The sequence below is a fragment of the Mauremys mutica genome, chromosome 9 (assembly GCF_020497125.1).
Source record: "Mauremys mutica isolate MM-2020 ecotype Southern chromosome 9, ASM2049712v1, whole genome shotgun sequence".
Taxonomy (NCBI): Eukaryota; Metazoa; Chordata; order Testudines; family Geoemydidae; genus Mauremys; species Mauremys mutica.
Window position 1 is genome coordinate 80,085,505 of NC_059080.1, and position 26,190 is coordinate 80,111,694.

Here is a 26,190-nt window from a genome sequence, read left to right on the forward strand (position 1 = left end):
ACCTAAGTTTTAGGCTTCAGTATATCCTGTCTGGGTTTGTCGTTAATGGTATGCTGAATGGTATGGAGCAGGTAGTGTGCGCTCTGTTTGGAGCAGGGTGGGAACTCTGCTTGTTTACCAGGTCATTCAGCACATCAACCGGCAATTTAATTTAATTTTCATTTTAGTTTTGTAGTTGACATTTTAGTTGGTGTGAAGTTTTCCAGTTATTGTTGCAGCTATGCTATTGCACGTCCATTACTACAAGGAGAAAAGATTCAGTACTCATAGAATTGTAGATGGTGTGTTTCAAGTAGTTTCACTTTATTTTCAGACATATTGCTGAAAAGTACCGTTGCAACCCTATTAGTAGTACTCTTTCTATTTTGACTGTTTGCGAAAAATAACTTGACCAGCATTGCTTCTGCTGAAGTCTGACAGGTTACACCACATTTCCTTTACATATATTGTGCAAGAAATACATGTACAGTTGAGCCCATGGGATGAGGGTCTTGCATCAGTAAATCTTTTCCACCCCTCCAGAGTCCCCAAATTTCTCAGATTGTCCCTTTATTGCCCCTTGTTTATGTGATTAAAAGTTTTGTGAAATGATCCAATATCCTGTCAAGTGAAGTTTGAAATGCTACAAGAGACAAACCATTATGAATTATGTTTAGTGAAATTGGTAATTACTTCTTTTCCTTTGCAGGTTCTTTAAAGAACTTGAAGCAAGGCATCAGAACAACATCTTCATAGAGGATATCAGTGATATTATTGAAAAGCATACAGCATCAACATTTGACCCATACGTGAAATATTGTACTAATGAAGTCTACCAACAGCGAACACTCCAGAAACTATTGTAAGAAATGGTGCTTAAAATGCATGTTTTAAAATCATCCCTTAACAGTAGCAATCAGGATTTCTTGAAGCATAACATCTAGGCTCCAATTCAGCATATCACTTAAGCACGTGCTTGTTTTAAAGCTCATATTTAATTCCATTGATGTAATTGAGGGTGAAAATATACTTGGCTGTAGAGTCCAATCCTGTTTGCAGTCATGTGCTAAATTGTCTTCATTGACAAGCATAGTTTTACTAGTGTCTTTATAGCAATGCTTTTATACTTTTCCCTTTGTATCGTTCATTACATAGTTTGTACGCGCATGTGCAAACTGTACTGATGTCTCTAAATATCAGTTATATTTGTATAATATTTCTAAATATAACTGTTGAACACTAAAAGGATGAGATTCCCTCAGACTGCCCTTCCTCTGATTTACTGACATCACTGCTATTTGAAAAGAGAAATTCACATTTCTAAATTAAAGCAACCTTTTCAAAAACCCATGGTTTCTTTTTTTTCTTCAGAGCTACAAATCCAGCCTTCAAGGAAGTGCTGTCACGGATTGAGTCCCATGAAGACTGCAGGAATTTACCTATGATCTCTTTCCTCATTCTTCCAATGCAGAGGGTTACACGCCTTCCATTGCTGATGGATGTGAGAACAGATTTTTTTTTCTGTGTATATTGTGTCCTTGGAAATTAAGCAACCTTTCTTTTTTTGGTTATTGGCCCATTCCCACCTCACCTTGTTTAGACTGGGGCCATAGCTGTATAAACTGGTCTGTCAGCAACAGAGAGGAAATTGTGAAGTGGGTGGTGACATTTATTTGCACTTGCAGTGACCAAGGAACTGTGTAGAAGTTCAAGTCAAACAATTGGGCACCAGTCTCCAATGAAACTGAATGATGAAGTCAGAGTCAAGACACAACTACCATAAAAGTTGCACACATACAGAATTGGTCCTAGAACCTGGTCCTTCAGTTCAAAACATGGGCTTTCTGCCATGCTGACTAAAGGACTCCTCCTTTAGGCCAGACTGTGCACCCCACTTTTCTCACAGGAATAGTCCTTTTGGCACTATGAAAATTAAGGGGGTCACAATCTGATCCTTAGCTAACGATTTTAGTAATCGCTCCTGTGCCCTCAATGGGGCAGCCACTACAGAGAAACATCATTTACATCCATAGCTAGTAACCATCCTGTTATGGTGGGGTGTGTGGGGTTCTCCCTTCCAACAGACAGCTGCAGAGATTGGGAAAGCCTACAGCGAGGGAGAGTGCTAGGAAGCGGAGGTTGAAATCTGATGGAAACATACATACTCATGAGGTCTGTGGCATTTTGGTTTGGATGCCAGGACTGAAATGTGATCTGCACTGCTGCCAATGTATGGATTAAAATCCACACCTGATTTCTGGTTTTAGTAGGACCCAGATCAGGATCTATGCAGGTCAGTCACCCCTGTAATTATGAATACTGCGATATCTGTGGGGATGCGTTCAGTACTTCACAGTGGTTGATCAAGTAATAGTGCTTTATATATCTACAGTTGCTAGTTTATATATCCTGGCCCCATGGGCCATACTCTTCTGTTCAATAAATCCCTGTGTTTGTTTAAAAAAAACAACAAAAAAACAAACAAAAAACCCCAAAACATCCAAACTAACTCTTTAAATTCAGGATACCTCTTTTCTTCAGAAATGAAAGCATCGAACAAGCTGAACCGAATGGAAAATTACAAAACAGTTTTTTTTCTTAGTGATAATTTTCTAAACTTTATATTGAAATGTTTTCTTTATAGTGAGTTTTCATTGTTTCACTTAAATTGAAATATGAAAAGTATGATTCTCTTCTTACATTCAGACTGTGAAAACATAATTTCACCTGAAGAACATAATTTAGCCCCTTCATTATTAGGAACATATTGATACAAGATGATTGTTTTGGTCAAACTTTTATTTTCATGACCAACTCACATGGTTAGCCAACTTTCAGCAAAAGTTCCACAGTGGTTTGAAGATTAGTGACTGGATTATGTTTAACCCTTATACAGTAGGAGTAAAGAGTGCAAAGAGCTTCCCTCCCTCCCCACTTTCCATGGTCTTCATAAGGGCCAGAGACAATTGAAAGGGAGCACAGGGACTGCTCTCTCCAGGGCCTTTGGGAGGACATGGTGCTCTGAGCAGGCAGGTCTGTGGCTTACCCCCTCCCTCTGCGTCAGACCATAGATGGATATTGGCATGCTGCACTCCCTGAAGAGCACATCAGTAGATACACACTCCTTGTGCACCGAGGAGCTCTGGTTGGTATCATAGAATCATAGAATCTCAGGGTTGGAAGGGACCTCAGGAGGTCATCTAGTCCAACCCCCTGCTCAAAGCAGGACCAAACCCAACTAAATCATCCCAGCCAGGGCTTTGTCAAGCCTGATCTTAAAAACCTCTAAGGAAGGAGATTCCACTACCTCCCTAGGTAACCCATTCCAGTTCTTCACCACCCTACTAGTGAAAAAGATTTTCCTAATATCCAACCTAAACCTCCCCCTCTGCAACTTGAGACCATTACTCCTTGTTCTATCATCTTCTACCACTGAGAACAGTCTAGATCCATCCTCTTTGGAACCCCCTTTCAGGTAGTTGAAAGCAGCTATCAAATCCCCCCTCATTCTTCTCTTCTGCAGACTAAACAATCCCAGTTCCCTCAGCCTCTCCTCATAAGTCATGTGCTCCAGCCCCCTAATCATTTTTGTTGCCCTCCGCTGGACTCTCTCCAATTTATCCACATCCTTCTTGTAGTGTGGGGCCCAAAACTGGACACAGTACTCCAAATGAGGCCTCACCAGTGCTGAGTAGAGGGGGATGATCACATCCCTTGATCTGCTGGAAATGCCCCTACTTATACAACCCAAAATGCCATTAGCCTTCTTGGCAACAAGGGCACACTGTTGACTCATATTCAGCTTTTCGTCCACCGTAACCCCTAGGTCCTTTTCTGCAGAACTGCTACCCAGCCATTCGGTCCCTAGTCTGTAGCAGTGCATGGGATTCTTCCGTCCTAAGTGCAGGACTCTGCACTTGTCCTTGTTGAACCTCATCATATTTCTTTTGGCCCAATCCTCTAATTTGTCTAGGTCCCTCTGTATCCTATCCCTACCCTCCAGTGTATCAACAACTCCTCCCAGTTTAGTGTCATCTGCAAGCTTGCTAAGGGTGCAGTCCACACCATCCTCCAGATCGTTAATGAAGATATTGATAGGAAAATATGGTAGGAAGATATTGGTAGGAAAATATGCTTCCATGTTGCCCCCTCCATGTTTAATTTCATTAATTGTATTGTAATTCTGTATTCATCTGATTTAGATGTAACAATATACAGTTTTCAGTTCTCTGAATTGATTGACTTTTATTTCAGACCATCTGTCAGAAAACCCCTAAAGATTCACCAAAATATGAGATCTGCAAACGAGCCTTAAAAGAAGTGAGCAAGGTATGTTTTTAAAAAGCAAATGCTACACAGCCAACCTTCTATTTAGACTCTTTTCTTCCTCAGTTGTGCTTTGGACAATTCAATATGCCAATATGAGACATGGTCACTTTTGTTTTTCCAAATGACTTTGGCCCCTTATTTTTTATATATTAATTGATATATTATTTGCCTCCTTCGTTATTTGTCTTGATCATGCATTTCATAATGAAATTGGACAACTTGGTTCTATTCCCCCGTCATTGTCCAAAAAAAGGGAAAGAGATACAACACCCAAAGCCTGGAAACTGCCATGGATTTTTTAGTTAGAAAACTGGAACTCCTAACAACATTTAAGGATTTATTCTGTTAGTGAAATTAAACCATTCCAGTCAATAAGAGCTGTGTTGAAAATCTCTTTTCAGCATGGAACAAGTATTGAATACACACAAAAATAGAGGAACAACCCACTATTACATAAAGCATAAATATTGCCCATAATTAATTCTACAATAACCTCCAATAGGTTTCTTTTAAAGCTGATAATGAGGTTTCAGAATTTGGCATTGGTGACAACATCCAACTTCACAGTGAAAACTCTGTAAAATTACTGTTGACCTCGAAAGCTTTTTGAAATAAAAAGAAAGACAGTTTGAAATGGAAATCTAGAGACTAGCCTCTGAGATCTTAGAATTTGAGATCCTGCGATACGTAATTGAATGTCATTAAATTTGGTGGATTGGGCATCCCCCTATTGGAAATAAGGTTCCCTACGTGTTAGGGCTAGCTACTGCCTTAGGCTCTGAGCATTCCTGGCTCATTTAAATTATTTATGCATGGAAATTGACAATTTTTCTTTTAAAGCGGAAGAGTAATGAAGGATGAAAATGCCAAATTGCTTTATTCAGGAACAGTCACTGACAGATCAGCTTCACGTTTAAATCATTCTTTTTCTCAGAAAAAATTCTGAACTGCTGCAGTAACACAATACTGCTGCCAACACACTTGAATTTTATTGTGGGAACTTCTTGTGGTGTACAGAGTATAAAGACTGAAAAGGAGAAGGGGGAGGAGAATTTGCCTGACTGATATTGTTCATACCCCTTTCTCCGGATGCTTTTTAACTATACCCGATAAGCATGACTTTTATCTCTGACTCATAAAAATCCTCCTGTAGAACAAATGTTTTACAGTTTGTTTGTTTTTTCCTCAGAGAAGGATATCCTAGAGCTTAGTGCATAAGGGCTTTGTCCCCATCTTCTTCAAATTACTCAGCTGTTGCACTGAATTCATTGCCTAGTCATGTGCAACAAAATAGTTTTAATTTGTCTCCTATATAAAATCCACTAAAAGTAGAACAGCCTAGCTTGCTAACATGCTGCTTCCTATCTCCCCAACAACAATTATAGCAAAATAAAAGGTGAGCTTTTTTCCCTATTAGAAAAGCTGGAGGGCTCCTTTGTCCTTTCTAGACTTTTGATGCTGCAAGTTAGCCTAGAGAAGGCTATCCAGACAGGCTATCCAGACAGACTCAATTGATTTGTGTTCCTACTTTCATCCTACTCTCCACCACTCAACACTGGCAGGGATTAGCAGGGGTCATGGTGTTAGCATTCAGTACATTAGCTATGCTTTTCATTGAATTGCTGTGGTACTGGAAGGATCTGGGGAACTAAGTGAATCAATGGAGTATGCTGTTGCTCAGACAGCTCTCTCCCCCCTTCCAGGAAGTGAGAAACAAGAAGGGGCTCTTTGACTTTTGGGGAGCCCATGGAAGGGGTTAAGGAGTATTTTATTTTTTCCATTTAACATATGTAGATGCCTGATCTTCCTCCTTTTTTTTAAATTAATTTATTTATTTGGGGTCTCTAGAGGAATATAACACATTTTCAAATCACATTCTAAAGCACGAGTGAATAGTTTTGTGAAATACTGCCTTCCTTAGCTTGCCAACAGAGCATCATAATGTTTGCCTTGGTATCTTCCTTCAATAAACAATTTGCATGTCTGCAGTTGTAAGGGCAGCATATAACATTGGGTCACAACTACACAACTCACTTACTTGCCAAAGTTAGAGTTTATGTTCTCTCAGGGTGCCCATTAAGTTTTTGGACTGACGATCTGCAATCCTTTTGAGTTAGATACTTTGTGCCACTTGTACTACTCTGTGTGGAATAATCAATCTTCTTTGTGGTTTATTATAAAAATATCAGTTTCTTTGATTTTCTTGCTTCTTCAGTGATATGCATTTCCACAGAAAAGTTGCCAGGTAAAGGAAAAGCTAGTAATGCAGTATCTAAATACATTAAATCAGGAACACTTTTTCTTTCTAGTTGGTCCGTTTATGCAACGAAGGGGCTAGAAAAATGGAAAGGACAGAAATGATGTACACAATTAACAACCAGCTGGAATTTAGAATCAAGGTATGATATTTCCGTTCATTGAACTCATTTAGCATGTGCAGAAGTTTTGCCTTTCCTTAAGTTTTAAGACTAACAGATTCACAGCCAAAGAAAATGAAGCAAATTAGCTGGGGATTGCAGAAGCCATAATGCTGAACTGACCTTTCAACAGAGGACTAAAAGTTTGTCTTCTGAGAGCAGCTGAGGCCACGAATGCTCAAAGAGTGACAGATGCCACTGCTAACCATATCTCAGTTACTAACATCAAGCAGCTAGAGCTTTAAACAAGAAGTAATTACACAAGTTAACACTACTCACCTGAATTGCACATAAAAACCGGATAGTCAGAGTGAAATCTTGCCCCCGTTGAAATTTATGACAGAATTCCCATTGACTTCAGAGGAGCTAGGATTTCACCTCATCTCCTTAACTCATGAAGTTCTGTAGAAGTGTTTAAACACAGAACTCTTCATTGATCTGTTTCTCTCTGTCTCTTTCTTTCTCTCCCCCTCCTCTTCTGGGTTTGTCTGCTCTTGGATATTTTCAATAAACTAAGAAGGTACTATATGAGAAGCACAGTGCATTTTTTAAAGACCTTAATAATTTAACTAAAACATTTTTTAAAAGTGTTAAATTACATATTGTTTAGCAGGAAAAAACAAGTATCAGACTTTATTAAATTCACAGCCATTTTGTCTGTTGGCATATTGTGTTAAACTCATTAAAATTATTAGAATGTAGTACCTATTAAAAGGGCTACCATATGATACTGATATTTTCCAAATCTTTTATTTTGAGTACAACCAAAGTTGCAGGTTGTGGTGTTTGTTTCCTTTATCAGTGGCCTGTCCAACAAGTGTCAAATGTGATTTAAAAAGTTTTTGGTGGCATTTTCAAAGTATCAACAATATAGGGAAAAAAAACTTTTGTACCTCAAAAAATGTTCATTTAAAACAAAATTTTGTAAGTGGAATATCATACCCATGGGATGACATTATTTCCCAAGAATACTTCTTACCAATGCAGTGGAAAAATGTACCATTTTGTGTATGTTTTTTTAAAAGTATGTATATTTTAAAGGATTTCTGTACCCCCATCTTGGCTGGGGAAAGTTCCTGACTCTGGAGCGAGACTTTTCAAAGGGTCCACAGCATTTTTATTCACATATTTTCAATAAAAATAGAAAAATAGGGTGTAAATATTCACTTATAATAACCTAAGGATAATATTCTCAAGAGATTTGGGAGAGCAGCTTTTCAGTTTCGTTATTCCAGAGCCTTCAAGTAGGAGTAAGTTCTAGGAGTTTTTATAGCCAAAAGTCTCTCAAAATGCCCTTGAAAATGGTTTATATTCTTTATTTTCACCACAAAAGATGTCCATAATCAGTTGTTCTTGATTTAGGCAGAAGGATCAATCTCTTACAGTGTACTCTCTTCTAGAATGTATACTGCAACTTCCCCCTCTAATCAGTTTCATGGGAATAAAAGCTACTTTTATTCTTTAGCTTTTTTGCTAGAGTACCACTCTGTATATCTTAAACATGACTCCTTAGTGGTTTAGAATTTATCTGTGGTTTGAGAGTTTGCCAGTTGGATTGTTAAAGGCTGATTTTTCTTGGCATAGTTTCAGTACACTTTATTATGCTGAGCCTGTTTGTTGTATATAGGAAAAAGACTTTGTGCATTCAGCATTGCATATTTTTGACAGAAAAAAATATTTAAAAAGTCAAAGCAAGTGTTCTCTGGAATATAACCAGTTAGGAAACCATATGCTGAATTTATTTGGCATAGAAAGAAATTTTGAGTTAATAGCAAATAAAAGTTAAGCCCTTTCTAAGTATAAAATAATTGAATATCTTGGGACTGTCATTCTTAGAAATACACATAATTTAAACTATAAAATAATCTCTAGGCCCCTCATATAACATTCTTAGAATTGTTACAATGTTTCATTCAATCTAACTTGGTTCCTGAAGCTTGAATAACCAAAGCCACTCCAAAAATGGTTTAGTTCCCTTTTTATGTACTTATTCAACTGTTTGCCTGTCCTGAAGATTTATTTTTTAGTTGAGATTAGAGGATATTTATTCAGTGTCATTCAGTTTGAGATTTCATGTACCATATTAGAGAAGTGAGAGGCTTTTTTCCCCTTTAAACAGAAATAAGAATTTAATTATTTGGACCAGCATGCATTTTGTGACTGCTGCTGTCAAAGAGAGTTGTTGAAACTCAAGTGCTGTGTTTGCATAGTTATGAAAACATGATATTGGCATATTAATTTAGTTGTATCTGTGTCAGTCTCAGGATAAGAGAGAAAATGGGTGAGTTAATATATTTAATTGGACCAACTTCCAACAGAAATTGGAGTCTTGGTAATTTGGTGGAGAAAGAGGGGAAGAGGTATTTGTCTTAGCAGTGTTAGGTTTGATTCACATGATTTCATGATCCCTGAGTTTTAATAACAATAATTGCAGATATACCTATCTCCTAGAACTGGAAGGGACCTCGAAAGGTCATCAAGTCCAGCCCCCTGCCTTCGCTAGCAGGACCAAGTACTGATTTTTGCCCCAGATCCCTAAATGGCCCCCTCAAGGATTGAACTGACAACCCTGGGTTTAGCAGGCCAATGCTCAAACCACTGAGTGGGTTGAGTTTCTGGTTCAAACTAAGCTAAAATTTCAAGCCAAATATTGCTATGAAACTGTGGAAACTTATTACTTTGATTTCATAATGATGAAACTCAATACTTCCTGCAGTGCTGAGGCGTTTCTTAGGAGAACTAATTAGACCAGGGGTTCTCAAACTGGGGGTCATGACCCCTCAGAAGGTTGTGAGGTTATTACATGGTGGCAAGCTGTCAGTCTCCACCCCAAACCCCGCCTTGCCGCCAGCATTTATAATAGTGTTTAATATAAAAAAGTGTTTTTAATTTATAAGGGGGGGTGTCGCACTCAGAAGCTTGCTGTCTGAAAGAGGTCACCAGTACAAAAGTTTGAGAACCACTGAATTAGACCTTGCATAGGATGTGAGTTTGAACAAGGTGACAAAGAAGTGACAGTGACAAGGTGAGATAGCTACTGATAAAGGGAATTATATGAGATTCTTATAGGGAAAAAATGAGAAATGCAGGTTGATTAGAATTATTGTAAATTGGTTACAAATCTGGTTAGAAAACCAAAGTACCTAATTCTGTTCTGTTGCATGGGTGTAAATTGGAATAATCACCATTTAAATAAATGAAATTACAATGCTCTGAAACCAGTTTGTTTGCACGCTCTGGTCCACTGAGAGCAATTGGGGTTTGGTTCATTCTCTGCTTGGACAGTAGCATCTATGTGGTGTCATATATAAATTAAAGGAGGGCATAACAATATTTAGTATATTTATGACTTGGAAGAAATAGTAGAAAAGAGATTAAATTAATGGATAATAGAAAATTGTGGACACCTAAAAGGTAAGTTCTCATGAACAAGAACTTTCAAGTTTTGTTCAGTGAAAAGCAGCTGGCATGGGAGGGGAGCAAGATTCTGGCCCAACATCTACTGTATTTTATATTGCCGTTTATATGTTGTATCGCATAGGCAGGAAGGGCACTTTGTAAACAATTTTATTATTTTACTGTCATTAAAAAGGCATATGCAGTAATATATTTTGTATGCAAGAAGAAAGCTGTTGCCTCTATAACTATGGATGTATTTATTCTCACCCTTTAATTCTTGCACGAGTGAGATCACTGCTGAAATACTGTGTTCCCTTTTGGACATAATATTACAGTACAAATACTGACAAACTGGAGACAGTTCAGGAAAGGGCAGCTAAAATACTTAAAAGCCAGAAAAATACGACATATAAGGAATGATTATGAGGGCTGACAGCTGCATGGAGAAATATTTTACGAGCATGTAAAAGGATATTCTAGAGACAAAAGAAAGTAGTTGTCTTCATTAGTCAAACATGACAAGACAGGTAATGGGTTTCAGCAGCAGCAAAGAAAGTTTAAATTCAGGTGCAGAGAAATTCAGTAGCTGAAAAATCAGTCACTGGTGGTGATAGAACAGTGACAGTGAGAGTCAAAATTTCACAATTGACTATGGGAAATGGTCAGCAGTATTAGGATTCTGCCACAGTAATGGATTAAAGACATCTCAGATTTCCTTTACTGGTTCTGGTTCATGTGATCATCAAACACAAGGATATTAGTGAAAGGGTATATTCCCTCGTGGTTAAAGTTTGGCTTTCCATTATAAACTCAGTTTTGACACCCCCTCCACCCACCTGTAACTTTACCAGAATTTAACCAGTCTCCCAGGGTCTCTGGTCGACTGCATGAGCACTCACCTCAGGATACTTAGCAGTGACTCACGTGGGGCTTTAAAGTTGTGCAGGAGCAGACACATTCACCATGCTCAGGCATCCCTTGGCATCTAGGACTAGAGAGAGACACTATGAGCAGGCAGGATTGATAAGTGCCACAGTCTGCCCTGAACCAGTGGGTTTCCCTGGTCCCAGCCCCAGCATTTCTCGCTAGGTCGTCAAAAATTATTTGTGTCTCATAAAGAGCAGCTGAGGCTGGCGCGCTCAGTAATTTTATAAGCTCCAGAAGAGACAGAGTGAAATCCTGGCCCTGTTGAAGTCAATGAGAGTTTAGACCAGAGGTGGGCAGACTGTGGTCTGCGGGACCCTCCTGCCTGGCCCCTGAGCTCCTGGCCCAGCAGGCTAGCCCCCAGCCCCTCTCGTGCTGTCCCCTCTCCCCCTGCAGTCTCAGCTCACTGCACCGCCAGCGCAATGCTCTGGGCGGCAGGGCTGCAAGCTCTTGCCAGGCAGCGCAGCTGCAGAGCTGCAGCGCGGTGGTGCGGCTGGCTCCAGCTGGGCTGCACAGCTGCCTGTTCTGGTGCTCTGGGTGGTGTGGCTGTAGCGCTGCCAGCCACCGGTGCTCCAGGAAGCGTGGTAAGGAGGTAGGGAGCAGAGGGGGTTGGCTAGAGGGCAGGAGAGTTCAGGCTGGAGGTCGGAGCAGGGGTGTGGATAGGGGTCAGGGCAGTAAGAGGGCGGGGAACGGGGTTTAATGGGGGCAGGGGTCCTGGGGTGGGGAGCAGTCAGGAATGAGAGGAGGGGTTGGATGGGATGGCGGGGGGGCAGTCGGGGCGGAGGGTCCGGGGGCGATCAGGGGGCAGGGAGGGGTGGATGGGGCAGGAGTCCAGGGGGCGGGCCACGGCTGGCTGTATGGGGAGGAACAGCCTCCCCTAACTGGCCCTCCATACAATTGCAGAAACCCGATGTGGCCCTCGGGCCAAAAAGTTTGCCCGCCCCTAGTTTAGACATTCACTTCAATAGGGCCTGGCTTTCACACCAAGAATTCAGTCAGAGTTTCTCCCTAGTACAGTTTATAAACTCTGCAGCAGTGACTCTCTCCATATTCCCCATGTCCCAGAAGGTGTCTCATATTCTTGTGGCTGGGTGTTGAACTGGTGGGGGCTGATTTCCTGCTGCAACCATCTATAGAGTACATTATAGTCCTAGAACCCCTGTTGGTTCATATAAGGGTCATTAAACTTTATGTATATATTTTTTGTTTTTATATACAGTTTACAAGCATATATGCAAGTAACTAGAATTATAACAATTTTCATAACTATTCTTAGGGGGGGGGGAAACCAAGAAAATTAATACTTTTAAGTCATGTACAGGAGAAATAGAAATATATATCAGACATTTTCATTATCAAAGGGGAAAAAATCCTTGCCAGAAACCTTTTTAATATAGATATTGGGACTTAGCCCAAGTATTTCCATGTTAGTCTTTGAGATGATGTCAATACAGCTCCCAGTGTAGGTGCATGTGCGCCTCAAGCGAGCAAGGTTGGAGTCTTTTGAACAGCTGTGGCCATTGGGGCCATGCATGCACCCTGTGCCTCCTTGTGCTTTCTGGAAAACCTTTCACATGCTTGAAAAATATTTTCTCACTCAGCTGTCAGCCCTCTTAATCATTCCTTATGGGTCTGATAAACCTGATGTACTAGCAACATCAGGCCCACCCAGGATCATCCTTCCAACAAATGGGGCACTTCTTGACCCTGTGGAGGCCCTGTGGCAAACACCTGCCATTATACCATCTGCTGCAGAAAGGGTGGGAAAATGGTATTAAGTCCCTTAAAAAAAAAAAAAAAGTTTGAGTACTTGTACACCCACCTCTTTGTCATTTCAGTAGTGCAGGAGAAATCCACATCCAGCAAAAGCATCCCAAAGCACAAGGACTCAACAAAGTTCAACCTGTTTGGGAAGAAATCCTACTCCTCTGCCTCCTTTCAGCTACAGGTGCAAATTGTCAGACCTTTCTGGCCAAATAATAATTTCCTGAATTGGGATGAATTAACAGCCTTTCTATCTAAGCTCCCACATGAGAGCAGGGAAGTGTATTCAAGGATATCGTCAAAGAGGGCCAGTAAGTGGCTAAAACGCCCTCCAAGTTGCAATGGATGTTTCAAACACTGGCTAGATCCATCGCCACAGTAGTGACAATGCGATGGGATTCATGGTTTCAAGCATTGGCATTCCCAGGGAAGTGCAAATTACAATAAACCACCTGCCCTTTGAAGAGATGGAGTTATTCAGTGAGCACACAAATAGCACACTACATTCCTTAAAGGACACAGAGCCCACCTTGCACCTCATAGGGATCTATACCCCAGCCCCTTATTGCAAACTATACAGTTACCAGACCCCGATGCTAAACAGCCCGATTAGCCTCCCAAAGAGAAGCCCAGATGAAGCAGGAAACACTATCTTCCTCCTCCTCAGTGATGTACCCTGCTCCTGTGGCTTCTTAGGAAATTTAATAGGGCTTTCAGGAACTACAACAGAGCCAATTAAGAACATGCAACCTTTGGAATCCACTTTTCCCCATTCACCAGGCACGGTCTGCCATAAAGTTGGACAGATAGGTGCTAGAGATTCTTATTCGATTTCGCTCCTTACCTCCTACCATCCCCATTGCCCCCACCCTCTTCAGGAACCCTTTTCACAAGAGCTTGTTATAAACGGAAGTGGCCTCATTGCTTCATCTAAGAGCCATAGAGAAAGTGCCAGCAGAATTGGGGGGGGGGGGGGGAGAGGCTTCTTTCTACTCATGGCATCTCCTTGCCCCAAAAAGAAAGGGGATCTTCGTCCTATCTTAGACCTGCAAAGACTCAACATATACATGCGCAGTCTCAGGTTCAGGATGGTAACACTTGCTTCCATCTTCCCATCTCTTCAGGCTTAAGAATGGTTTTATGCATCTCGACTTGCAGGTTGTGTACTTCCATATAGCTATCCAGGCAGCCCACAGGACGTACCTAAGATTCATAATAAGGTCCAACCATTACCAATACAGGACTTTGGACTCTCCATGCCATCAAGAGTGTTCACAAAATGCCTGGCAGTGGTAGCAGCATGTTTTAAGAAGACAGGGCATTCACATGTATCATTACCTAGAAGACTGGCTGATCAGAGGCAGGTCTCAGCAGGAGACTGCAACAGTCCTAGGGTATGTCCTCTTCATGTTTCTTCTGCTAGGCCTCCTAGTGAACTGTGAGAAATTCTCTCAACTTGTCACAGATGATGGAGTTCCTAGGGGCTGTCATAGACTTTCAGTTGGCAAGAGCCTACCAACCAGAGAACAGGTTCTAGTCTCTTCAATCAGTGACAGATTCCATAAAATCTGATCTGATGACAATGGTGCATGCTTGCTTAGGACTAGTAGGCCGCTTGTCAGCATGCACATATGTGATTCCAATTGCCAGGCTTCATCTGCAGTCCCTAATTCTGTGGCAGAGCACTCACTATCTAGGCACCACTTGAACAAGAGCCACAGGTCCATCTCAGGTCCTGTGGTAGCTAAATTCATGGCTGCAGCCCAAGAGTGCTGTGACCCTGCCTTGACAATGACACTCCTCACAGACACCTCAGGGACAGGTTGAACCATCTGCAGATGCAGGGAACCTGGTCCCAGGATGACTTGAAACTCTGTAAACGTCCTGGAGCTCAGGGCCATAAGATTGGCCTGCATAGGATTTCTGTCTGTTCTGCAGAACTCCCCAGGGGAGACCTTCACAAACAACCCCTCCTCAGTGCACTGTTACAAACAAACAAGGAGACATTAATTTATCCCCTTTCTACCAAGAAGCCATCAGGCTTTGGACATGGTGTCATACTCGGGGTAATCCTGTTGACTTGGCATGTTTCAGGAACTAGCAACAACCTGGTGTGACGCTCTCCTCAGGACACCCAGAACCGTAAGCCACTGTGTTACCTCCTTGCCTCACAAGAAAGAGCTTTGCTGGAGCTTTAATCTGTGTCAGCTCCCTGTCTCATCAGCTAACTTCTTGAGACTCTGCCAGACTTAATGTTGCCTTGCAGGTAGCAGTCAGTGGACCTCAGTTCCAGAGTTCTCCAGAGATGTGTCTCTGCAGTGTCCAGTCCCTGTCACTGGACACTCCCAGAATTTTTTAAGTTTGCCAAAGAGACAGTGCACACACTAGCCTATTAGTTAAGTGCAAGTGCTCAGCTATACTTCAGTATAACAGTTTATAGTAAAGAAAAAAGATTTAAGTGATACTAAGCAAGAGAAAAAGAGACAGGTATGGTAACAAACAAAATAATAAAATATGCTTTCCAGTGTCCAAGACTGAAATTTATCAAACTCCCATGTTTGTCTAGAAAGCTTTCTCCCTGGCCAAGGCAGTTCTGTCTGTCAGACCCATTGCAAATATCCAGCTGGCCTCCCATATATCTCCCAGCTTGTTCAGTCATAATATCTCAGAATCAGGGTTAGGTATTGCACTCTAACCCACAATTATTACACTTGATGGTTTGGTGTTGGCTACAGACAGACACTATACAATTTCAGGAAATTCTCATACAGAGCAGGAAGCCATTACTAGGAAATCCTACTCCTCTAAATGAAAAAGATTTTCCATATGGGTAACCTGACGGAATCTAGACTGAGTATAGACCCTGAGATATAGTCCTTGACTACGTGCTGAGCTTCAGTCTAGCTTAGCATTTAACTCTCAAGGTCCACCTTGTATTAACATTGTCATGTCGCATTCTGGTACAGTTGTGCTCAGTCTTCTCATATCAAACAGTATCCATTTTCTTCAAAGCCCTTCTGCATATTACCCTCCCATTAGAGACCCAACCCCACGTGGCACCTCAGTGTCATCCTCCCAGTGTGTTTCTGCCTGCTATTAGATAGCCGATGGTCCCGTGCCTCCAAATATCAAGGTGCACTCCACCAGGGCACAGGAAGTGTCTTGATCCAGCTTCAGAAATATGCTGATATTTGAAATCTGCAAGGCAGCAACATGGAGCAACTCACTTACCTTCATTAAAGATGACCCTTGAAATGGCAGCCAGGTCAGATGCCAAGTTCACGGGAGCAGTGCTGCAATCGTTATTTCACTAATGTTGCTGAATCACCTCATTCCCACCATTTAGAGGATGCTGTTTGCCTGTCAACTACAAAGGGATCCATACTGACACACATTTGAGAAGAAAGAAGGGTGACTTACCTTACAATAGCTATAAGATACAGTCAGTTTGGATCCAACGGCCCACCCTCCATCCCTGCTTTTCAGAGTCCTCAGCAACCATGGGGGAACTAAGGGAAAGTCACAGCTGCTCTGCCCTTTTTGCTCTCATAGAGGAACATGAGGAGGCACAGGATGCATGTGCAGCTCCAGTGACTGCTGTTCAAAAGATCTCATGCACATGGGGCACGTGTGCACTACTGTAAGATCTATACCTGACAACATCATCTCTAAGAGCCACAGTTACTGTAGTAACCTTCTTATCAACTGTCTAAAATGGGCCAACTTGATTATCACTACAAAAGTTTTTTTTCTCCTGCTGATAATAGCTCATCTTAATTAATTAGCCTCTTACAGTTGGTATGGCTACTTCCACTATTTCATGTTCTCTGTAGGTATATATATCTTCTTACTATATGTTCCATTCTATGCATCTGATGAAGTGGGCTGTAGCCCATGAAAGCTTATGCTCAAATAAATTTGTTAGTCTCTAAGGTGCCACAAGTACTCCTGTTCTTTTTGCAGATACAGACTAACATGGCTGCTACTCTGAAATCTGTAGAAGGGAAAGTAACTGTTCTTTTTCTGATGTTTAGGTGTTGATAGCTACGGGTTTTGCTGTTTCCTGACTTTCAGATACAACATTTGCTTTTGTTTTAACCTTTGCTGTGACTTTACTGACTTTCAGACCTCTTGTATTTTAGTAACTGCAGTATTCTAATCTGGTAAATTTTCTGTTTGTAACTTTAATTCTGCTTTAAGAGAGTCTGTGGTCTGGGAATATTTAAAAACCATTTTATTTCTGCCCTTTTTAAGAGATTCACTTAGTTCTACATTAGGTGGAAATATGCTGTTAGCTCCCATTTCACAGCGTGCTCAATTCCACGTTCTGTTTATTCTTCAATTGATTTTAGCAGATATAGTATGAAGGTAGCCAGTACTTCTAAAGCATCCACTATTAGCAAGTGTCTCCTGTATTGTACATTACTTTGAATCTTGAAGTCTCTATTTGACGCCTATACTCCTATTTCTGTGTTTTGAGTTTATTCATGAATTTTTTTCAAGTGATCCTGATATGCCTTTGTGTCTCAGAAGACTTGTGACTTATGATTAAAATGTTGCTTTCTTATTTTGTAGCCATTTCCACTGGTCTCCTCTTCCCGGTGGTTAGTGAAAAGGGGTGAATTAACAGCATACGTGGAAGACACTGGACTCTTCTCTAAAAGGACCAGTAAGCAGCAAGTGTACTTCTTCCTCTTCAATGATGTCCTCATTATCACAAAGAAGAAGAGGTAAGAGCTTCAACACAATAAAACTGCATGTGTGTCTAATTCCTTGAATCACACACAAGCCACAATTGTCTTGAATGTTGCATGAGTCACCCTTGGGAAATGAGAATGTAAACTTCCTGGCTTCACAACGGCTACGTTTATTCAATATTTACCTCAAGTGTAATTTATTGTTCCCAACGGATTTTTAGATTATTCCTTTAGGAACTGTTTTCATGTTTGAGTGAATGAAGAAGATATAAGAAGTGGTTATGCATAATATGCTTGCAGCACAAAAACAAAACCTTGTGTAAGTGGAAATGTTGGCAGCACTTAACACATTTTTAGTCAAAACATCTACAATTTTGTAGTCATACATTTTGGTATGCTGTGCCTGTACAAAGAATGAATGAATTAAGGAGGCATTTTTGAGTCTCTCCTGTTTCTCCATCAGACCATACTCAGAATTGCATTGGTTGGGAGTCAAACAGAAATGAAAATCCAATCATAGTGACTCGGCAAAGGTATACATTTTAGCAAGATAAATAAATATGTAGAGCAGGAATGTCTCTCCATACTATTCTTTCATGGAGAATCTGTGTCAGTGATGTGATAGAGGAGGCTGCTGGGAGCACCCTGTTAAAATTCCACCACCAAATTGAAGGGAACGTTACGGTCATTCCTCTGCCTTTGATGGAGTTCATGCCCTCTGCAGATGCTGCTGTATCATTCCTGACAGAGATTATTTGCTTCCTTGGTTACTAAAAAATAGTTTTGAAGAGCAAATGTTTTGCTTTTGGGTTAACCAAATATCAGGTATTTTAAAAAGATTTCTAAAATCTTGAGCCTGTGCTTCAAACAGTACAATTGAACGCTGTACTATAATGCTGTTGTAGTTTATGCATTTTTCAGAAACAAAATGTGGACACTTCCAGTAAAGAACAGCATGATTTATTTGCTGCCTTAGTTCTTGGTTATATTCAAGTGAATAGATTTCTCCCTAGCCTGTTCACTGTAGTATGCACGCCGCTGGGACACAAGGTTTATCACAGGCTACAGCAAGGGTGGGCAAACTACGGCCCGTGGGCTGGATCCGGCCTGTGGAATTGCCACCCCTGTGGTTCCACGGGTCACGCGCCATTCCTGGAAGTGGCCGGCACCATGTCCCTGCAGCGCCGGGGTAGGGGCAAAGGGCTCTGCACTGCCTGCGGGCACCGCCCCCCCACAGCTCCCATGGGCTGAGAACGGGGAACCATGGCCAATGGGAGCTTCGGGGGAGGTACCCACAAGCGAGGGCTGCGCCCCTCCTCCCTCCCCCGCCTCAGGGGCCTCAAGGTCGTGGTGCTGGCCGCTTCTGGGAGTGGCGCAGTGCTAGGGTAGGCAGGCAGGGAGCCTGCCCTGGCTCCGGTGTGCGCCGCTGCCACCCCAGAGCTGCTCCAGGTGAGCGGCACCAGAGCCCGCACCCTGGCCCCCTCCTGCCCCCCAACTCCCTGCTGCACCTCAACCCCCTGTCCTGAGCCCCCTGCTGCACCCTGCACCCCTATTCTGCCCCAACCATCTGCCCTGAGCTCCCTCATACACCCTGCACCCCTCCTCCACTCCAACCCCTTGTCTTGAGCCCCTTCCTGCACACTGTACCCCCTCCAACACCCCACACTCCCTCCCACACCCCAACCCCCTGCCCCAGACCTATATTCATGCATGCAATTTCCCCACCCAGATATGGCCCTCGGACCAAAAAGTTTGCCCACTCCTGGGCTACAGGGAACATTTTTATGGAAGCCCTTTTTGAAACATTGGCAGCACATCACAGATTTGTACCACGCATCTTTAAACAGCATGTTTCTTTCTGTTCTCGGGACTAAAGTTAATATTTTATTGTGCTGATAGCTAAGTAAACTTCTGAGTTGGAAAACAATGAAAAAGTGTATTATCTGTGTTGTTACATTCTTTATTGGTTTCCTGTGCGATAGGTTGGTTGCCCAGCTTCATAGATAACTTTTTGTAATAATGTATTGTCTCCAAACTCTGGTGCTTTTGATTTATAACATCTTCCAGCTGTTGGAATCTGTGATATCCCAGTGGACCCTATGAGTTACAGTAAATAAAACTTGATCTTAATGATAGTTTATATATTCACGGTACCAAGATCTTTCTAAGTAAACATATGAAATTGAAAAGTATTGATTCCTATGATCCTACCACAGTCATTCTGATCACAAAATATGTGCTGCACAAATGCAGACAAACTTACTAATTACATTCTTTTATACGATCCATTGCCCCTTAGCTGTGCAAAAAAAATCCATTCCATGCAGTTTTTCAAAGTCAAACTTGAACTGGCTTTTACACGTTAGAACATTAAATAATTTAATGACTGTGCTAACATCATTGGTACAGTTCCTCTAGTTTTTAAGATGTAACCATGGATATTTTGAAGGTGATATTCAAGTTTAAAACACTATGTATTTATATTTGCATATTTGGGTTTCACATGCATATTTCACGGCTGCCATAAAAATCACTCTGCTGCACCCCTGCATTATTAGTCCTAATCATTCAGCTGCTTGAAATTGTGCAAAATGAGTTTTTGCTCTGTATCCTGAAGCTTATTTTCACTTGCACTGCCCGAGTTATTAACCATATTTGTAGAGCTCAGTTAGCACAATGAGGAGTGATTAAGTCCAATTTCTTTAAAGGCCAGGATTGATGGTATATATCAAAGTTGGCCCACAGATAACTGATAAGCAGTGTTGGTCCAACAATATTCTGCATATAGAGCAGTACTTACATTTAGACTCAGATTTTAAGGCCAAAAGAGGCCATCGTGACCAGGGGCGGCTCTAGGTATTTTGCCGCCCCAAGCACGGCAGGCAGGCTGCCTTCTGCGGCTTGCCTGCGGGAGGTCCCCGGTCCCGCGGATTCGACGGCACGCCTGTGGGAGATCCGCCGAAGCCGCGGGACCAGCGGACTCTCCGCAGGCAAGCCGCTGAAGGCAACCTGCCTGCCGCCCTCGCGGCGACCGGCAGAGCGCCCCCCATGGCTTGCCGCCCCAGGCCCGCGCTTGGCGTGCTGGTGCCTGGAGCCGCCCCTGATCCTGACCATCTAGTCTGACCTGCACATCGCAGGCCCCAGACTCTTACCCACCCTCTCCTGTAATAGACTCCTAACTTCTGGCTGAGTTACCGAAGTCCTCAAATCTTGATACAAAGACTTCAAGTTACAAATGTTTTACACAGGGCCGGCTCCAGAGCCCAGCGGGGCAAGCTCCTGCCTGGGGCGGCCCTTTCCCGGGGGGGCGGCAGGCTGGGCCGGCGGACCTGCCGCAGTCATGCCTGCGGGAGGTCCACCGGAGCCCCGGGAGCAGCGGACCTGCCGCAGGCATGACTGCGGAGGGGACGCTCGGCTGGAGGCTCCAGTGGACCTCCCGCAGGCATGACTGCGGCAGATCCACTGGGAGCCGCCGGACCTGCGAACCGCCCGCAGCTGCGGGAGGTCCAGCCGAGCCGCGCGACCAGCGGTCCCTCTGCAGTCATGCCCGCGGGAGGTCCGCTGCTCCCGCGGCTCGGGGGCGCCTCCCGGGCATGACTGCTTGGGGCGGCCAAAAACCTAGAGCTGCCCCTGGTTTTACATACCAGAAGTATCATTAAAAGAACTGCCTTTGTGTATTACAGTGAGCAAGCACTCCAGAAAAGCATTTGTTCAGTGTGGTTTAGCTATAGGATGATAAAGGTCAAGAAACCTCATGACACTGAACACTTAGGCATGCTCCACATAAGGTTTTATGCTTTCATTCCTACAGTACTTTCCTAGTCAGATCCCTCCACAGCCCCTAGTTTGAGTTCATCCTGCGTTTGTAATGGTCAGACTTAACAACCTACCTTTATGTTCTCAAATAGCTGAATGGGATTTAGCAACCCAATTCCCCTCGCTTCAGTGGGCATCGTATGGCCAAATCCCATGCAGCTCTGACATATTTTAGAGGCTTATGCTTTAAACATCATGCTGCTGTGCAGCCCAATCATGCATAAGAATATTAAATGCACTTTTAGGGATCGCTTAGGGCCCCGATTACTCTTCTGTGTATCATAAAGAAGCAGGAAACTCAGAGTTGCTTCAGCAGGCTTGTTCCGTGAGGGGTTAGGGCACTGCAGTGTCTGCTGCAGAACAGCCGGGGCTTTGGCCCTTGAAGCTAGCAGATCACAGGAGACACCCAGTGAGACCCTGCGCTTTTGTGCAGCTGGTCTGCTGGCCGCATGGTTCCGTTCGGCCATAGAGCATTAACACCAAATGGATTTCCAATGATAAATCCACAAGGCCGGTGAGGGAACCTGCTTCACTCTTCACTGTTCCTTCAACCAAAAGTGTGTGAGGCCTGGGCTCCACTGTTTATACCTCAACTGAATTATTCTCTTCCTCATCTCTCCTGCCTGGGGGAAATTGGCAGTCATTCATAAGCCGAATTTTTTAGTAAAAAAGGGAAGCACCAGAGAAGGGGGTCGGCTTATGAACGGGTATAGAGAGGGAGAGGTGGGGCACAGCCCCTCCACCCAACAGAGGAAGCAAGGAGAGGCAGCAGAGCCAGAAGGGAAGAGGCAGGGCCAGAGTCTCTCCGCTTCTGGCCACACTGCTCTCCCCCCAGCCTCCGAAGCAGCTGCAGCTCCGGGGTTGGCAGGCTGCAGCTGTGCCACTCGGCCCCGCCCCCCAGAGCAGGCTGTGGCTGCGCCGCCCGGAGCAGGCTGCGGCCATGCTGCCCAGCCTGCTTGAGCAGCTCCAGCCAGGCCAGAGACATCCTCCCCTGGCCCTCCCCAGATAAGGTGGGAAGGGATGGGATGAGGAGAGTGTGGGGGTCCCAGGCTAGGGGTGGGGTCATGTGGGGGGTGGTCACGGGTTACTCCCCTGACTCCCAGGTTCTCCCCCGCCCCCAAATTTCCCCACCAGTTGCTGTCCCGGCCCGTCAGGGTAAGCAGCTGGCGTGCCAGGACTGTTTACTTAGGTTAACCTCTGTGCCTGCGGACGCTCGAGGTAAACAAACCATCTCAGCCCATCAGCGGCTTATCCTGATGGCCCAGGAGCCAAAGTTTGCTGACCCCTGAATTATAGGGTCGGCTTATGAACGGGTTATAAAATTTTTTCCATTTTTACTTATCCATCTTGGGCGGGGGGGAGTCAGCTTATAAACAAACCGGCTTATGATCGAGTATATACGGTATATTCTGAATCCAGCATCTTTTTTTACCTTCTGGCCCAGAGCTTTAAATAGTGGCTAAAAATTCCATCCCTTCTCCATTGTTTAGCATTCAGCTTGTTGTGATTTCCTGATTGAGTTTATTCTCCAGCTTCTGTGGAGTCTTCCAGGACGTAGACAAGATCTGCATTTTTAATGTAAAAATCGCACATGGATATTTTTTATGTAAACTTTTCTGGCCTTCTTAATATAACCTTTATGATTTCTATCTGTTGAACACATGATGGAACATGTGATATATGTATCCAGGGTGTTCAACTCTTGGAGAGACTCAAATCCCACTTTTATGGTCGATGGGACTGGGGTGTAACTTTAGTGCCAGTCACTAACCACCATGCATGGTGGCTCTCCCATTGATGTCAAAGATTTAATGGTAGACCGTGGCCCTTAGGTAACAGCTAAATATTCAGCTATTATTGTTATGTATGTATTCAGTATATGTTGTATTCATCATTACTCAGTGAGAAAAATTACCACCACTATTTTTTTACTTTTTCTACCTTTCCCATCCTTCTTTCTTTTTTTTCTTGTTCTTCCTCTGCATTTTCCTTCCTGCAGCAACACCAAATTCTAGTCCCCTGTGCTTCACACTCATCCTCATCCCTATTCCGTCTACTAACATGATTGCTAATGAAATGGTTCACATTCACATTAAAGTCCAGTAATGACCCTTCAAATTTAAACATCCTAGGGGGCAGAGGAATTCACACCCTTTGTCTCTTGACTCATTATTTCAGGCTTTTTGTGTCAGGTAGACAGCACTTTATTGGCTGTACTTGGGTCACATCTTGAAGGTTTTCTTCACAACTATGAGAGCAAGCAGTTTTTTAAAATGAAAGATTCAATTCTACAGAAACCAAATATTTTATGTGGTTTCACATAAATAGCTCAAGGAGGCAAAATCTACCTATAAAAAGGTTTACGTGTGACACCTGAGATATAGACAGTGCTGCTTTAAAATAATGGTACCTCAATAGAAATCTGTATATTTTTGCTAGGTAACATTAATCTTTCTTTTATGTGTTCCTCCCATGTTGAACTTAAGGGCCATCCCCTCTCCCCTTGCTACAATTGTGTGTATAAAACATATCCATTCTGAACTTGACCTGAGGCACTGTTACGGAATTGCTAGGTTTAGATAACTATATTCGTATGTTGCCATTTATCACAGTGTTTCTATAACTTACATTTTCCCAACCAGTCAGAGAGCTCAGAAAATGAACTGTCTGCAGGAGCATCCCTATAACTTCTCACTAAAGCCTGGAAGTGTACGTTCTAGCAGCATTCTGCTAAGGATAGAACAGAGCTCCCTCTTGAACCTATGCACACAGATAGCGCCTATGCACACAGTCCAGGGGTCAAGAAGGTCTGATTAGGGATTCCAGCTTTCAATATAGAGTGGCTGCATTTGAGCTGGCATGCTATAGTCCTCCCTTTCTACTCAAGAAGTAGTGAGTTCATGCCATGTTTAACTATAGTTGAAGCAGATGGTTCTTTATTCACCCATTCAAAAAAGACCCCTCAAACGGCAATATTGAAGATTATTAAAAGGTTTCTCTCAAACTGCCAGGAGACCTCTATTTTAGTGAGGATATAGAGTTATTAAATGTTTTCAGCTCACTTTCTGTAATCCCCTAAAGATACCACTAAAATCATGTCTGTTTAATGGCTGCATGGCTTGTCAACTCCTGAGATAATCTTAGCAATGGAATGCAGCTGGACTTCATAAATTGGAAACCACCCAAAGGTTAAATAATACTTTGGAATGTTACCTGTTCACAGCTGCTTGCAAAACTGGGTTTGTGCACCAGATGCCAAAAAAAAAAAAAAAAGGAAAAACCTCATTTTCCTAATTAAAAAGGCAAGTAGATACCTCAACACAAATAAAAGGAAGCAACTTTTGTAATGAAATACTAAAGATTTCAGTGTGGAACTTGCAGGTATTCTTAATGGTAATAAGTTAAAATAACAGATTCATTTGTACTTACATTTTATTGGTTTCAAACGACCCATTTGAAAGAGTGAAGGAATAATTTGTGTTTATTTACTGTACATTTTCCAGTTTTTTTTTACTTATATAGTGTATTTGTAGCTGTGTTGGTCTCAGGATACTGGAGAGGCCAGGAGGGTGAACTAATGTGTTATTCCAGTGGTTTTCAAACTGTGGGTACCCAGTACTGGGTCACGGAATGTAAAGCACTGGGTCGCGGGGTCTCTGGTCAGCACCATAGTTGTTGGGGCATTTGTTCAGGAAAGTTCTTTCCTGAACCCCCACTTCTGACCTTCAAACAACCCCTTCCCCCCACAATCTCTCCAAGCTCATCACCAGAAGCAAGCTCCCCGCAGACCAGGACACACCAACTCTCAAAGCAGCACCAGAACCTGCCAGAACAGCAGATGCAAAACCTGCAGATACATCTCTACTGCAACAAGGATCAGCAGCCCACACAACACACCTTTCAAGATCCCTGGATCCCACACATGCCTATCCTAACATGTAGTGTACCTTATCCAGTGCACTAAACTTTTACCTTAGAACTATCAGAATTGTCAAGTCTCTTTCCTCCCCTCCCCCCCATGATTTTACTGGAGACTTCTGGGCGGTCTCGGGACATATTTATTGCCTAGGCACCACAGAAAAAAATTAATGGGTGCTTAGCACCCACCGGCAGCCAGCTCCCTTCCCCCCCCCCCAACTGCCTCCCGTCCACAAGCAGCTCCACCAATCAACTCCTCCCTCTCCCTCCCAGTGCTTTCCAACCTCAGTGATCAGCTGTTCCGTGGTGTGCTGGAGGCGCTGCTGGGGGAGGGGGGAGGAGCAGGGATGGGGCACGCTTTGGGGAGGAGGCAGAAATGGGTGGAAGCGGTGGAGTGGGGGCTTGGGAGAAGGGGTGGGGCCTGAGGTGGAGTGGGGGCAGGAAGAGGTGGGGTGGGGGCTGGCGGCTTAGGGCTTCTTGGTAGATTATAATGGGGTCTTGCAAAAACTAATAATTGAACTGCCTACCTGTTGAAAAGTGGAAGCTGCTCGTAACTCTTAAACTGCATGTCACTAAAAAAAAAAAAAAAAAATACATTTACTGAAATTTTCCAATATTGGAAAAATATTATTCAATCTAGGGGATTAAAATGAGTTCTTCAGATCTTAAGGAGGTCCAGTTTAGCAACACAATAGTTCTGGCTTCTTTGTCTCATATATCCATGAAAGCTTCTGCAATCTTATATGAGCTTGCTTGCTGTGGGAAATACTGTATTGTTGCTGAGTTGGTGCCTAGGAAACTAACTTGCAAATTACAATCTAACTGAAAATTGGTCTTTGTTTTTTAAAAAAAAATCATTAAAATCGCTTGCTAGAGTGTAATTTTTGAAGTTTTACATATCTGCATATTTTGTCAGTCTGTGTCAGCACTGCTATTTTCTGATCCTT

At 42.9% G+C, this 26,190-nt stretch overlaps 1 protein-coding gene across 4 annotated transcripts in view; it reads left to right on the forward strand.

Moving 5' to 3' along the window:
- The window catches only part of ARHGEF26 (Rho guanine nucleotide exchange factor 26), a 198,457-nt gene that overhangs the window by 140,953 nt on the left and 31,314 nt on the right, over positions 1-26,190 (forward strand). For all 4 annotated transcript variants that reach the window (XM_045030663.1, XM_045030660.1, XM_045030661.1 and 1 more), the window contains 5 exons: positions 689-841; positions 1,351-1,480; positions 4,234-4,308; positions 6,618-6,707; positions 17,388-17,542. In XM_045030663.1, coding sequence (XP_044886598.1) covers positions 689-841; positions 1,351-1,480; positions 4,234-4,308; positions 6,618-6,707; positions 17,388-17,542 — 603 coding nt within the window. The remainder of the gene's footprint in view (positions 1-688; positions 842-1,350; positions 1,481-4,233; positions 4,309-6,617; positions 6,708-17,387; positions 17,543-26,190) is intronic.